Source organism: Spea bombifrons, chromosome 12 (assembly GCF_027358695.1).
Source record: "Spea bombifrons isolate aSpeBom1 chromosome 12, aSpeBom1.2.pri, whole genome shotgun sequence".
Lineage (NCBI taxonomy): Eukaryota > Metazoa > Chordata > Amphibia > Anura > Pelobatidae > Spea > Spea bombifrons.
In genome coordinates, this window is record NC_071098.1 from 1,315,170 (window position 1) to 1,330,488 (window position 15,319).

Genomic DNA, 15,319 nt, shown 5'->3' on the forward strand with positions numbered 1-15,319 from the left:
CTTGGTCTTGAGAGCTTTTACTCTATAAGGAAAATTCTATTATGGAGACCCTGGTATTACTGAAATGTTGCATAAAAAAGGTGCTATTCTGGTGGGTCTTGTGGGAAAGCATCTAGACGTGAGCAACTCTCTCTGTCTAGATTTATCCATCTCCCGCTTCATTGAGAAAAAAGCGATTGGAACCCCCACCCACAGCCCTCTCCCCTCCCAGCACATAACACAGTGGCAGCTGGGGGGTTAATGTCTGTCACTAGAGGCAGATAGCTGGGAGCAGAGAGTGATAGAGCAGAGGATACGGGGACCGGAGGGAGAGGCAGTGTCAGAAAGTAGCAGCCCATCTCTGCCTTTGAGGTCTCCATCCTGCACGTACGGTAACGCTTTTCTTCTGATATTCTACTATTTGTGAAACGTTTGTGCCACGCGTGGAGCTGTTGATACCCACACCTGGGTTTTGGGATCTGTTTGATTTAAGGCTCGGTTAGACCTGTACTACAATGTGATGTATGTTAAAAGTTTGTAGCTTCTGCTTTATGTGCTGTACCAGTTTAGATGTTTATAGGTATAACATGCATGTTTGTAATGTTATTTTATTACATGTTTACATAACATACATCAGACACAAACAATAAAAGTACATTTTTTTTTTGTTGCATACACCACGTGTGTAGTTGCTGATGTTTACGCTACGTGAGGACAGGAATGATGGAAAAAGAACTGAAATTAGAATCGAGGAATCATTAAAAGATCGTTTAGTGTTATTACCTGGGCAGAGGTTATAAAGAATCATAGACTTATATGTTATCTTTAAGAATATATAGGACATTAATGAAAAATAATTGAAATCTGAACAAGCAGTGATTACATGTTTAACCTTTACAGCGGTTTGGCCTTTTTTCCTTTTTCTAATTTTGTTCTTTGCCCCCAATAGTGATAAATACCTGTATCATTGTAATTTCACTCGTTTTCTTTGTACGTTTCTGCCTAAAACAGTTACTTAATGGCATTTTTCTGGATGTCGCTTTTTATACCTCCTCTAAATTTAGCCCATGAATTAAGAACAACAGTGTTATAGGCGTTGGGGGGGGGACACTTGTTTGTCACCGGATCTCTAATCAGAGACTGAAGTAACTGAGTGCTGTCAAGTGAACTTTGTTAGATTTAAGAAGTCAGCAGCTAATATGTATAGAGCATCGAAGACAAAAGGTAATTTGCCTCCAAGGTGCAGGGTTGGCCTTGAAGATGCAGAATGAGAAGGTGTGTGTTTATGGCCAGCCAGTAAATGGAGGGAAATAGATGAGTTTATCAAACAACCCACCACATCCATGAAACAATATTATAATTTAGTAACCCGGTTAGTGCATTCAGAGTCCTCATTCATCCTCAGCTCAGTGTCTGCTCTCTGATCCAGATTGACAAACTCTGTGTTTTTGATTCGCTGCTGGGTGGCTTGGCGTTCGGAAGGCTGTGTTTGTAGAGAACTGAAGCCATTTTCTTCTTAAAATTTGGAAACATGCAAGAGTCTTTAACTCTTATTGTGGCAGATGGAGGAGCAGCTCAAGGACGTTCTGTACTTATACATGTACTTGGTGTTAAAACTAAAGTCAGTGAACCGTTAAGTGATGGAGGCCTTATTACAGACCTTTTTCTACACGGTACAAACACAAGTATCGTCACATGTGAGTGAATTTCCTTGGATTTAGGAAAAAACAATGCACGTTTGCACTGGTGCAGCCCAGTGGTATATAAGAGATTGGGTTATTGATCTTCAGAACAGCTGCACAACCAGGCACTAATTGAATTCCAGCTGAATTGATATAACATGGAAAGATTTATTGGAAAAATTCACAAGTGTAATCGGATTTCACCTTGGAGTTGCCCTGGTTCAGTAGGAAACGTGATTGTTTGAGAGATCTGAGAACACATGGCTTATAAATTCCTTTATTTTGTGCTTCTGATTGTACGTTTTCAGGCTTTTAAACTTTCTTTACGGTTTTTTTTGGGTACAATAATTATTTCATGGACTTTTTTTTTATTCCATCAGCTTCACCCCCATCATGGCAAGAGATTTAAGAGTCTCCATGGCCCAGGACTCCGAGGTGGACATTACACCCAGGGAGCCCAAAAAGTTACCCAAACAGGCTCGGCAAGACCCACCGCTGACCAAAGACCGTTCACATTTTCTGCCTGAACACAACAAGCAGCGTCAAAGATATATGGAAAAGGATGGCAAATGCAATGTACACCATGGCAACGTCAAAGAAACATATCGCTACTTTAGTGACCTGTTCACCACCCTCGTGGACTTGAAGTGGCACATCAGCTTGTTCATCTTCACCCTAGTGTACACAGTGACCTGGCTGTTCTTTGGCTTAATCTGGTGGTTTATTGCTTATGTCCGTGGGGACCTGGAGCACATGGGAGATAAAAGCTGGGTTCCCTGCGTTGAGAATCTTAATGGATTTGTCTCTGCCTTCCTCTTCTCTATTGAAACAGAGACGACTATTGGCTATGGCTACCGCGTTATTACAGAGAAGTGCCCTGAAGGCATAGTCCTCCTGCTCATTCAGGCCATCTTGGGCTCCATTGTTAATGCGCTTATGGTGGGCTGCATGTTTGTAAAGATTAGCCAGCCCAAGAAACGTGCTGAGACCCTGATGTTCTCCAATAATGCAGTGATCTCTTTGAGAGATGACAAGCTATGTCTGATGTTCCGAGTCGGGGACCTGCGCAGCTCTCACATTGTTGAGGCCTCTATCCGAGCCAAGCTCATTAAATCCAAACAAACCAAGGAAGGAGAGTTTATCCCTCTCAATCAGACTGATATCAACGTGGGCTTTGACACGGGAGATGACAGACTTTTCTTGGTTTCTCCCTTAATCATTTCACATGAAATGAATGAAAAAAGCCCCTTCTGGGAAATGTCCCGTGCGCAGTTGGAAGTTGAAGACTTTGAAATTGTGGTAATACTTGAAGGAATGGTGGAAGCAACAGGTAAGTGATTTGAACCCAAAGCCTTATCTATGTTATTGCAAAATGTGTATATCACACGAGACCCTGGGGATACTACACATAAAAAGGCAGTTGTCCACGGATAGGATTTTCTTACATGTTAGACTAACCGGCAGTCTCAGGTAAATAATTGGAATGACTTTCCTGCCAGTAGAAATATGAATTCTCTTTATCTCTGCATGATTAATAACTTCTGCCAGAAAATGTTATAGTTACTGCCAGTTTACCAATGCAAAGAAAATATTTTAGGCACAATCATTTAGAAGTGATATGAGAGATGCTTTTTTGTTTTTGTTTTGTTGTTGTATCCGTGTTGCTGCCAATATACTCACTTTTTTATGTTATGGCAGACATGAGTGTGATTAATTGGAAGCATTTCCTGGGCACCGGAGAAAATTCACGTGAGATGACAGGAAAATAAGATTGGCTTTCTTTGCCTCTTACGTTGGAGATCAGTTCCACCCACTGTTATTAAACCCTGCAGTACAACGGGTTATCATTAAACACATTAAGGACAGTACATTGTGAGCCCATACATGTACAGGCTTGGTCATGAAGGGGTTAAACCCTGCAGTACAGCCAATACTTCCGTGTACCTTTCACATAAAAACTGTAAAAGTACAAGTACTCTTTGATACATAGTCATATCCAAAGTCAAATCATTTCAGTTTATGTGAGATTATGATATTAAAGCGTAACTGTCCCAGTTATTGCAGTTCTGGTGGCTGCCGTACAGGAGGCTATGATAGCGAGTATATGAGAAGCACTTACAGCGGCTCACAGGATCTCCCAGTAATGCATACAGCTTGTTAGTAGCTTGCCCTTTCTGTAATCATCCAGCTTTTGCAGAAAATGTGACATTTATTTGTCTGAAATGATTAGAATTATTGAAAACACCGTATACATGAGACAGATAAAATAGATTTGAATAAACACGAATGTATTGTTCTCAACATGATTGCATCCCAAGTCTCAAGGTCTTCATGAGAATACAATGTTTACCCAGCGTGTAAAGTGAATCACTCTGGTCCCGTTCAAGCTATATATGTGGCTCAGGGGCTGAGTGGTACAGCTCACTTATGTGAAAGTTTGGTGTCTAATATCCCACCCCGCAAATTGATTTCATTATAGATACGCTGCTGTGAGTTAAGGTGTTGAGTTGAAGGACAAGGAGCAGTGTAATAACTACCGCTGTGGCACAATCCACATAAATCACGGCTTGACCCCAGTAACTGGCAGGCTAACTCCAAAACCAACATTCTGTATTTCAAGGGACATTAAGCAAGACAATAAATAACAGCAAGACTGCAGGACACTTAACCCCTTGTTTGCAAAGCAGCTGCCAAATTACATGCAACATCACGTTCTAACCGGAAACATGCCAGCAAAATACTTTTAACCTCTTGTGTGCCAGATGTCCTGAAAGAGAGGCTATGCTCGCATCTCGTTATTTTTCTTTGATTTTTGTTTTTTAAAGAAATGAAAAAAATGCAGTTTAGTTGTTATCTATTCACAGAATGTGTGAAGTCTAATTATGAATCAGTTACAGTACACATTTTATGCTTTTATTGTAGTCTCTGCCAGGCTCTTTTGTGACACAGCTCTAATGTCATCACAAGGAAAGACAGAAAATGTAGTTTTTGCCACCTAATCCCAGGTTTGATGTAGACAAATCTCCAGATGGCTTTCAGATTTCGGTACGTGCCCGCAAACAGGCTGATCGTTATCGTGATCTGTTTTATAACCTTTTGTAGGAATGACCTGCCAAGCCAGAGGTTCATATGTGGCTTCTGAAGTCTTGTGGGGTCACCGCTTCACTCCGGTCCTGACTTTGGAGAAAGGGTTCTATGAAGTGGATTACACCAGCTTTCATGACACCTACGAGGCCCCTACGCCCAGCTGCAGTGCCAAAGAACTTGATAGTCTTCAACAGGGAGGCCGCATCGCCCGTCTCTTCACGCCTCAGATTAACGAAGGGGGACAGAATGGGGCCCTCGGGTCGGAGGACGTAAAACTAGGATCTCAACCAGTCTGAACATCAGAAAGCCGAGGGAAATCTCTGCTTAAACTAAAAGAAACCAGGAATGCCGCACTCAGTCTTTGGATTCGCAGTACTGGGTTCGGGTCAGAGTTAATGTTTAAGGAAACTTTTTTTTTTTTCTTTTCATTGGTTGGTCAGATGAATTATGTTCTTAAAACCAATGCTTTTTTCTTCTCTGCATAAAAGGAATTCTCTGCACAGGATAAACAGAATATTGCTGTTCCCAATCTGTACTGCAATGGTCATTGTCACCCAATATATGTATCTGCGCATTATGGGGGTTTGGTACGGCACGCAATTTAGCACAAACCTGTGGTTTTTCTGACCGACTGTCAGTGTAGAAGTTCCTTAAACGTTAGCACTTATATACCTTATCCCACAATGCTTGACTCCCTGTCCCTGATTGGACCTATCAATGCAACTGCTGGGTGAAACGGTTGGTAAACCATCTGAAGTATTTTTTTAAAATGTTTCTAAATATTTCAGTTTATCTTGGCTGTAACTGGCGAGTAGACAATTAGCATGTATGAGACTCTTCTAGTTTGTTTCAGGATTTCGAGGAATATGCTCCATTTGTTTCCTAATCTCCAGTAGTGATGGCTGCCGACGGATTGATGAATAGATAGTCAGTCACTTGTTATTGGTTATGTGTAAAATGTTTGTATCCACGCCCTGTGTGTTTGTATGTTTGTCCCGCACTGTTTGCCAGGGTAACGTATCTGTGAATTTTTGTGACTCAATGCTTTGTTTCAACAATCGTCTGTCTGTAACGGTGAAACGCTCCTCCTTGGTGTTGGGTATTATAGATGTCTCTGTGCAGGGGGAGGGTTGGTGCCAGAAAAGCTAGCCTGGATTTTTCACAAAAGGCAAACACACAGATTAAATACAGATTAAATGTTGGACAAATGACTATTACCCCTGTCCTTAATGTTTGGTCACATCACAGCTGAAATAAAGGTGTTTGGCTTTAATGTGATTGCACACAGTCTCTGTGTTTTTCATTATTCAGTTGCTTTAATTTAAGATCTCATTAAGAAGGTATGTTTCCACTCTTTAACCCCTGCTTTTCTGCTTGTGTAGTGCATGTTTGCCTCTATCAGCAATGTACTATACTGGTCCTATAATTCCTGCACCATACAGTACATTAAGGACTCGTACACAAGGATTCCACCTTTACGAGCTTTGCAGCCTTGTCCCAAACCAATCATTTTACATTCAGAGTGCTTTTAATCTCGGAGACGAGCATGTTCTTGGAAGACACGAGAGTGGATGCATCTGCTTTGTCTTTCTCTCACCTTCTTAGCCTGTGGATTTCTTCCAAAGGAAGGTGTAAAACTTATCTAGAAGATGATTAAGTGGCTTAAACGTAACTGTGTGGAAATGGGAAGCAGGGCAGTCTCCAGCTTCTGTCACATCGCTATCCATGGTGCCTCGATTTAAAGTGATCGTGTTCTGCTAACATGAAAACAGGGTCATGCGAGAGCACGTGGCTTTCTCTGCCTTGAAGTATGTGGATCTATATATTTGCTAGCATTTCATCAATTTTATTCCGTGTAAGGTACCCAATGGAGGAGCAGGATTCCTTCTTTATAGATTTGTAGGTTGGTTGAATGGGGCGGTTGTGACTGCTGTACCTCAAGTTGATATTGGAATTTAATAAAGATGATACAATTGTTGGATTATATCCCCAACATGGGAGCTGTTAATTCCCACAGTAAAGAATAGGCCAGCCTTTTGCCTCCTGCGAGAGCTGTCATTTTTATGTGTCCATCGTGGCCTTTAAACCTCTGGGTCAGAGTTCTGAACCTCTTACTAAGCCTATTGATTATTTTCCAGGCTAATTCGCTTTTACATGCATCACAGAATTGTTGGTCTTTTGTATAACAGGCTTGGGGATCTAACCCTTTCCAATTCCTGCTGGGTAATGCTTCATGTTTGTCTGCCTGAATTGTACATTGTGGATCGGACATTTTTTTTTCGAGTGCACTTAGCTCTCTGACCTCAAAGAAAACTTTGCTAAAAAGCCCTTGAATGGAATAGGATTTAAATGACGCATGTCAAGGTGTCCTTGAACCAGTCTGACCTCCGAGCAATGAATGAAGTTTCCATGGAAACAAAAGCAGGGGATGAACCAAGACAGACAGTCAAGGCATTATATATCATTGTACACCAATAACTGGAGCAGCACCTTCTGAGTGGGGACGCACAAGTCGTAGAAAATATAATTAAGAATTCTATGGCCCATAAATATAATAAATTGTACTTCTAGATACATTATATATTTGTAGACGGTGTGAGATTTGTATTCCATTCCCTTACACCAAATCTTCATTACAATTACATGAGAAGACGTTTTTTCCAGCAACATGTTTTGGAGGAGTGAAATTAATTAACCCCCCCCCTTTTTTTTTTTTTTTTTTTTTTAACCAAGTGCTGGTGCTTAAAAACTAGTTAAATAGGGATAGGCTTGAATTAATGATGCTCAGAGTAATAGGAAATATATGCAAGATATTGAAATATACAGAGGAGATATGTGTTTTGTGACTTGTATGATACGGGAGTGATAACTAGTGCATTTTTATATATCTGCTATGGCTGGAGCAGAGAATGCTAATGCTGATAATGATGCTCACACTTGTTGGAATGGGGGCACTTTGCCAAACATGTCATAAACCGTCAAAGCCACGAACCTCACTGTGTCTGGGTTCAGCAACCACCATGTCACATTTACATAATGACCAGCATCTCCGATGATGCCATGTGGTAACATCAGTGTGGGCATCGAGAAGCGGGTGGCAATTACGTTGCATTCTTTTTCGTTTATGCCCTGGGGATTGTTGGCACTGAACCGATGTCAGAGGTTTCTCGAGAGTGGGTAGTCAATATGCAGAATGGTCATCTACATAATGCTGTGATCTCTCTGTGAAGTGGTCGATGTGATATAAGACTGATATCCTGAATGTTAGACAAGACCAATGACCAAGTGAGGTTTGAACTCTTGAGCAGGGAGATGGGGCAAATGGTTTGTATATTTGCTCTGTCTGTGTATTAATGTGATCATAAAACGCTTCCTTTGCTGGCATAACAAAGGAAAGAAGACAAACAGTAGAGGGCAGCTCCTGGTGGTGCTGAAGGTAAGACTCATTTTATTATGTTTGTTTTAAGAAACACTTATTTGCAAATACTGCTCGCGTCCCCACACATCAGCATCTGTTCTCATATGGTACCCACTGAATGAACATGTGTCTGAAATTTAAAAGGGATAAGCTGTGGTGTCATCACCCGGAAGTGCGTTTTGTTTTTTTACCCTTGGTGTGCTGTTATGAATTTTATACCAAAGAATTTGTTTCATATTATTATTTAGGTGCAGCATTTTATACATTTTAGAAATTAAAGTCTTTAGGAATCTGAACATTCAGCTCGTGTCTCAGAATACTTCATGAAATGCCACTTAATGTATGGATTTTATTGCATTTTATACTGACCTGTTCATTTTCTCTTTCATTTAATGAAATCAGTATGTTTGCTGTGTCTCTGAATAACACCCTAAAACTGTCCAGTTACAGCTTTGCTGAATTATTTCATGGTGGAGAAGCCACAGATACTGGTAGATTGTGTTATGGAGATGAATAAGGAATCAATACCAACCTAATACGCATGGTTCATTCTGTGAATAGGTGCGGGCAGAATGGTGCCGTTGATAAATTTATTTGGGGATAAACCAATGAAAATAAAAACTCCAGCCACAATTATTTGTAAAAGGCACAGTGGCATTCATTTTACATAGATTTACATTGAAGTTAAGGGCGCTCACCTGGCCAGGATTCTAGCTGAGCTGAGCTGCCCGGGAAGCACATTTACGTAGAAGATGCAGAGGAGGAACGAAATTAAACAAATTTAATTTTCAACACCAATTGATATGAATACGTGCATGAATACGTGCATGAGTCTGCATGCAGAAGCAGATAGTATAATTTTGGCTCTGGAATGTCTCTTTAATCTCTTCAGCCGAGATGTGCGAGTCCGCTTACTGAGCTCAGTGGGGTTCGGCGTTAAACCTGGTGGCATCTCACCAGCTGTCCGGCCACTGTGTCAAATTATTTATAATAAAGGGATTGAGCAGGGAACATATAAAGAAGTGTTTAAATTAATGGCATGACTGTCCCTTTATATACATTGCATTTTAATTAAATATGTTACTTCAGTGCCTGTAAAACAGGAAAATAAATCCTGCAACATTAGGTGTTCACCACACGATGGCTGTAGAGCTCCATAATGGCTGAATTTTATGGCCAGCATTGAATGTGAATGATTGCGAGCAGAGCACCTGGCATTAAGCAGTAGTAATAGTATTACATTAAAAACTATTTTTCTGTTTGTAAACAAGTCTTGCTTTCACATAATGGTTTGAGACCGTCGTGTGTATCTGTCACACAGTTGTGTGTGGAAAAACCACCTAAAATATCACTACAGCCAACAATAGACACCTCCAGGTATGCAGTTTAATGAATAAGCCACTTTTCAAGCTGATTGCGTTTGTTCCACATTGCCCCATTGTGTGTGTAGATTGGATTTAGATTATTAGACAGGGGTCTTTCACTGTCTGGTTTCCACTGTGATTGCTCTGCATGCACCAATAACTGGTCTTTACAAGGCCCAGAATACAAGCAAACAGTCATTTAGTAATAAACTGTACATCATAAGGGCTCTATGGAACTGACTTTAGCGAGCGAAATACGATGGCCTGTTAGGATTATCTGACATAATTATAGCCGGTGTTATGTCCGTGTGCTTTACTGGTAGATTGTACATATTACAATGACTAAACTATAATTTCTGTGCTGTGGAATTCTCAGTCATGCTCTGTTGTTTTAAATAGGTCTTTCTGGCTGGCACCGGTTGGATTTTATTTTTCTCAATAAAAAGATTAACTAAACAGGCAGGCAGGCGCCATGTTTTCCTTGGACAAAGCCTAATTTGATAGATCTTTAGGATTCCTTTTTTTTCTGTTGCCTCTAAGAAAGGTTCATAGATTAACATTGTTTATAAAGCTCAGCAAGGAAGAGATTGATAACACCGTTACGTATCATTAATTTAACATTGAGATGAAAGCTTTCAGTACCTTCCCTACAATCTTTAATAACGTACCCAAAAAAACTGACAGAATTCGATCTTACAAGGGTCACATAGGCCTGGTAAAGAACTCCATTTACTCACTTAGCCTTTACAAGGCAGACTACATTGTATCTCCGTAACGGTCTGATCCTCGCTGGTGACCTGGTAATCGTATCCTCTCTAATGTGGTGTATCTGAGCCAACAAAAGAAGACCAGGCACTTCAGCCAAAATACTGAGCTGCCTCCCACTGCGCCTGCTTTATATACAACAATCCACCAGTGGTAACTCGCTCACAAACCATCCACGGCCGATGTGAAAACCACCAGCAGGGTGCATAGCAATCTACTAGGTAACTATTTAGAAATAAGATACAACAGCTCTCCACGTGTATTTAATAAAACATATCACCATTACTACTGTGTGATGGTTTATAACATGAGTTCAGTGTTGAATATTTTCCTGCAAGTGGTTGTAGTAAATAATCAAATGTGATACCCCCCCTGCTCATATCTGACATTTTTCCAAGATATAGGCACAATATGTTCTGAGAACCACACTAATAATGGGATCATATTAGGAGAATTCAGATTATTCATGGTACATATTTCTTTTTACACCACTTATAACGACTTGGATTTTTTTTTGGTAACACTAAAACCAACAGGAAGCACGGGGCTGGAAGGATAGTAGAGGAAAGCTTTTTGTTTGCATACATACAAAAACCCAATTAAATAGGAGTCCTTTTATTTCTTGGTGAGTTCTATCACATTTAGGAAGGACACCAAGAGGGGTAATTGTACAGGATTATGACCTCACTGATTACAACATAAAACAGATCTAACAAGAAGGAACATGTGGCTATATCAGTGTCCATGTATATTGCTAGATGTGTACATGTATCACAGTTAATTTGTGTTGCGTCTTGTTTTTTCTTTTTTTTTTTATATGTTTGTCTTTTGGAAAAATAAAACAGTCCGCTGTCCAGCAGAGGTCTGCCTAATAAGAATGAAGTCCTCTTTTCGTCGATAACACTCCCATTCCTACAGCTCTCTAAGCCTTTCTGGTGCAGACAGCACCTCATTCTGCATGAATTTTTGTCTCGGGCCTCTGCAGGGACAGCTCAGCAGCTAGAAAGGCTCCTTGGCCCAGGGCAGTCGCATAGGTTCGTCCGTGTGGAAGAGGGAAGGCATTTGGGTTAGAATGGCTAGTGGATCGATGGTGGGGGAAGGAATGGTAGTCGCCTATGTTATCATATTGGGGCAGTGCAGTACTAGAGTTATTCCTCTTGCCGTGCAGAGTTTGATAAGGATAGAAGATACCAGGGTCTCTATCTAAAGCTTCTGGGTTATGGCCCCGGAGGCTATGGCTCCTTTCCGGCTTAGGTGGTGGTGCAGCAGAGACAAAAGTAGCTGCCTCTTCTCTGTAACCTTCGCGATGTGGGTGATCAGGTCTAGTAAGTGGTCGCTCCACTTCCCCAGAGTGCCTCAGATCTCTGTGGTTGAGTCTTGTGGGTTCCTGCAGGGCCACAGGATACTTGTTGGTAGAGGAGTGATGTGATGTAGATTCTGAGGTGTTTGGCATATTTTTGGAACTATAATCCACAGGTGGGCACGGGGGACCATTCCTTCCATCTGTATGTTGCCTGTGCCCAGGGTCTGTGTGAGACCGGTGCTCGGAGTCATGCTGAAGTCTGCTTCTGCCTGCTCCACTCTGTTTCTGTGGGAGTGATGGTTTGTCCTGGTGCCCATTTCCATAAGCAAGATGATGTGCTGCTCGTTCATCGCTCTCGCCTCGCCCAGAATAGCGGGTATCCTTTGTGTCAGCCACACTCAAGAGGCCAGGAGTCTTGCCAGGATCTGACCGGCTTCGCAGGTGGATCACATCCATCCCTGCTATATCTTCAACTAGCGATGGGTTAACATTATCGTACTGAGACATTACTGGTCCCTTGGTTCTCTGCCGTGTCCTATTCTCTCGCCTCAGAGACTGCAGCCTGTAACGGTCCATATCCTCCATGTCCCATGAGATATGAAGCGGACGAGGATGATCAGGGGGCAGTGCAGGAGGGACATCTCTACTGATGAAATTGTGCTCCCTCAGAGTGCCTCTGGGGTACGGAGCCAGTCCTTGTGATCTGTAAGTACCTTTAGGCTGAACTCTTGTAGTGTAAGAAGCAAAGTCACGGCTTGGATAGAGGTGAAGTTGACGCAAACGTAAGGTACTGTATGGATCCATGTCATAGAAAGTGCCATCTGAAGAGTAATAAGTAGTGCTTCCCGTATAGGGGCTATAACGGTAATGGACCCTCCCATTCTCAAAGTAAGGCTGCAGCTGGGTGACATGATAGTCAGACTGAGGACTGAAGGTGGGACATGGTTTGTACTGATACAGAGGCCGCGGGCAGTATGTCGGCTCGTCGTCTGGTGGCACTTCTGTTCTTGATATAGGGACAGCGCGTATGGGAGGTGGAGGAGGTTGCATAGGCACATGGAGAGACTGCACCCGTCTGATAGTAGGATAGGGAGGTGCTTCCTCTGAAAAACTGCGCGTGCCTGAGCTGACAGACGACATGTAATCAGGCCTACTCCTTGTACGCGAGTGCTTAACAGGGTTAATGTAGGTGCCATAGAGAGAAGAACTTGTGGGGGGTGTTTCACAGCGAGAACCATAGGATGGAGGGGGTATGTGTGATGGGACACTGTCTGCCCGGTATGACTTGGAGACAACTGTTTTGTGTTGCAGGAAATAATCTAAAGGCTCATTCAGAGACTCGGCTTCAGGCTGGGGTGGGGGGTATGGGTGCCGATAACTGGTTACAGGCTCAGTTGTTTCAGACTTTCCAGAGGAGGGATAGGGATAGGGGTGTCTGTATGTATCTCCCGTTTCAGCTATATCCTCCGGCTTGGCCTGGGAGGGATAAGGATGTCTGTAGTTAGGAGCTTGTTCCAACATGCTCTCAGACTGAATGTGAGCTGAATTGTGTCTGGGGAAGGCATCTTCCAAAGATGACGGCAGCATCATTGTACTCAACAGTGAGTGGTAATTGTTGGCTGTGATGGTGTCGTTGTAGTTTGAGTGGAGGGCAGTGGCCAGCCGACTCTCCATGGTCCTGACCGGTGGAACTGGTGGTGCAGAGCTGTATGTGGCCTGTGCAAGAAAGGACTCTGACCGGTGGTGGAGCTGTGGCGTCCTTGAGCTGTCCTTTGCTTGGTCCGGAACCACCGCAGGGAAACATTCACTCGGTAAGGTGGTACTGTGTTCATTGGACCCAGCAGGTTGATTCTCATCAGGTGGAATAGATACAGCAACCTGGAGCAAAGAAAAAAAAAAAAACTTTACAAACCATACTGCTTATAGCTACTTGACCTCACAGGTTTATATGCTGCCAGTCAGTGGTGCAAAATATTCTCAGATACATTTATGTAATACAAGAAATAAACAGAACAGTCTATTGTTTCAGTACCTGGCTCGAAGGACTGAGGCCTGGTGTCAGTCCTGTTAGTGGATTCTGGCTGCTCACGGGGCTGTAGTGGATGGTGGTGATGGAAAAGGAGGAGGCAGTGCTGGGTGTTGTAGCTGGTGATGTCTTTTGGGACTCCAGAGCAGGACTGGTCTCCCATGTGACAGGCAGTGGGACAGCTGGTGTGGGGGACATTTTTTGTGGGGGGCTCTCAGGGGGCGGAAGTTCCTCTGGAGGGGGAGGTAAGGGAAAATCCATAAACTGGAGATATGGAGGTCTCTTTTGTGAAGACGCCTGTTGAGCAGATTCTGCCAATGCTAATGCAAGCATACGGGCAGCATTTTTTGGTGGCGGCGGAGGGGGGATTAATGAAACACTAGGAACAGGGGCCGGTTCTTGAGGAGATTCTTCAGCAAATGCTCCTGGGGAAAAAACCCAAATTATATATTAAGGCTTTTGCTTCAGTTATAAACAAAGACCCGGCAAATACGATTTTGCATAAAATACACTGAACATGAACATCATTGGAATCTGCCGCTCATGCATCGGACGCCCCGAGGTGTTATGTCTGTGATAACATTTCTAGCCCCCGTAAGGATACAGATAGGATTTGTGAACATTTCCCACTTACTGTTGAACAGGTTGTGCTCGTGCACGCACACACACACACACGCATTCCGGTACGACCGCATCTATACCAGGTGGAAAGTACTATTCCTAGGTTAGATTTTTTTACTTTTAAAAAGTATGATACAGGCTTAAGCCACTATCCGAAAGTAGAGTGCTCCTAACCAAACGTTTTATAAGCTGAAATGGCGTAAAACTAAAATAATGAACGCTATTTTCACTTAACTTTTTTGTTCCCGCTGAAAACATGTGCTAATGTAAGTCTTTCATAAAAGCGAAGTGTCGTTAAGTGAACTTTTGAAAAGTGGGGAATATCTGTATATTTTTAAGTGACAGGGGCACTTTGAGATTGCGGGGTTTTTCTACCCATTTTTACGTAGGGTAATATTGTATGTAAGTTCTGGCTTCTAGCGTCAGAACATTCCTTCATTGTCTCCAACCTGTCTCAAGGTTGATCGGGCAGAGTCCTCGATGTAACTGGTGATGTGCCACTGGAGGTGGTTTGGGGGAATAATGTGTACTTCAGCGCATGCATTATTGACACGTTGTTAGCATACAACTCGCCAGGGTCCAAGGCAACAACAATTTGGCAGTATTTGAAATAAGCATTACGCTAAATATTGTGAGGTGAAAGCCAAGATTCAAATCCTTAAGCAAAAAGTCAAATGCCAGATCTGACATTAGTAACTAAGGGCACCAAATAGGCTAAGCCAGATGGCCTGATTGTCCACAGACTGCGTCTGGCTGTTAGTTATTAAAGGATACATTCAGTACATTTATAGCATAAAATGCAGCAAGAATAAAGAATGACATTTTTTAAATCTATCTTTTGTTTAATTATTGAAAGCAACACACCCTTCCCCCTTAGAAAAGTTTAAGTGTTTGCATAAGAAAGCTTGTTGTTTCTGTGTGATGTTTCTCGGTCAGTCACGTTAACTGGGCAGTACTGAGCGTGAAAGGAACCCGGGGCAGATGGCACATTAACAAGCACCGGTTCTACTATAAAATATACGAAACTAGATTGGGAGTGGACTGCACCTTTTTAAACACCAGTTAGGGAGTAAA

The 15,319-nt window shown here is 42.4% G+C and overlaps 2 protein-coding genes across 12 annotated transcripts in view; one reads left to right on the plus strand and one right to left on the minus strand.

Moving 5' to 3' along the window:
• The first annotated feature begins 2,054 nt into the window (after positions 1-2,054).
• KCNJ5 (potassium inwardly rectifying channel subfamily J member 5) lies at positions 2,055-5,094 on the plus strand. The gene is made up of 2 exons (XM_053452356.1): positions 2,055-2,991; positions 4,764-5,094. Exons 1-2 carry the CDS (start codon positions 2,055-2,057, stop codon positions 5,042-5,044), a joined length of 1,218 nt encoding a protein of 405 aa, XP_053308331.1. The 3' UTR covers positions 5,045-5,094.
• Positions 5,095-10,545: 5,451 nt separating this feature from the next.
• The window catches only part of ARHGAP32 (Rho GTPase activating protein 32), a 67,559-nt gene continuing 62,785 nt past the window's right edge, over positions 10,546-15,319 (minus strand). For all 11 annotated transcript variants that reach the window (XM_053451730.1, XM_053451734.1, XM_053451733.1 and 8 more), the window contains 2 exons: positions 13,631-14,049; positions 10,546-13,476 (listed from right to left, as the gene is read on the minus strand). In XM_053451730.1, coding sequence (XP_053307705.1) covers positions 11,245-13,476; positions 13,631-14,049 — 2,651 coding nt within the window. In that variant the 3' untranslated portion in view covers positions 10,546-11,244. The remainder of the gene's footprint in view (positions 13,477-13,630; positions 14,050-15,319) is intronic.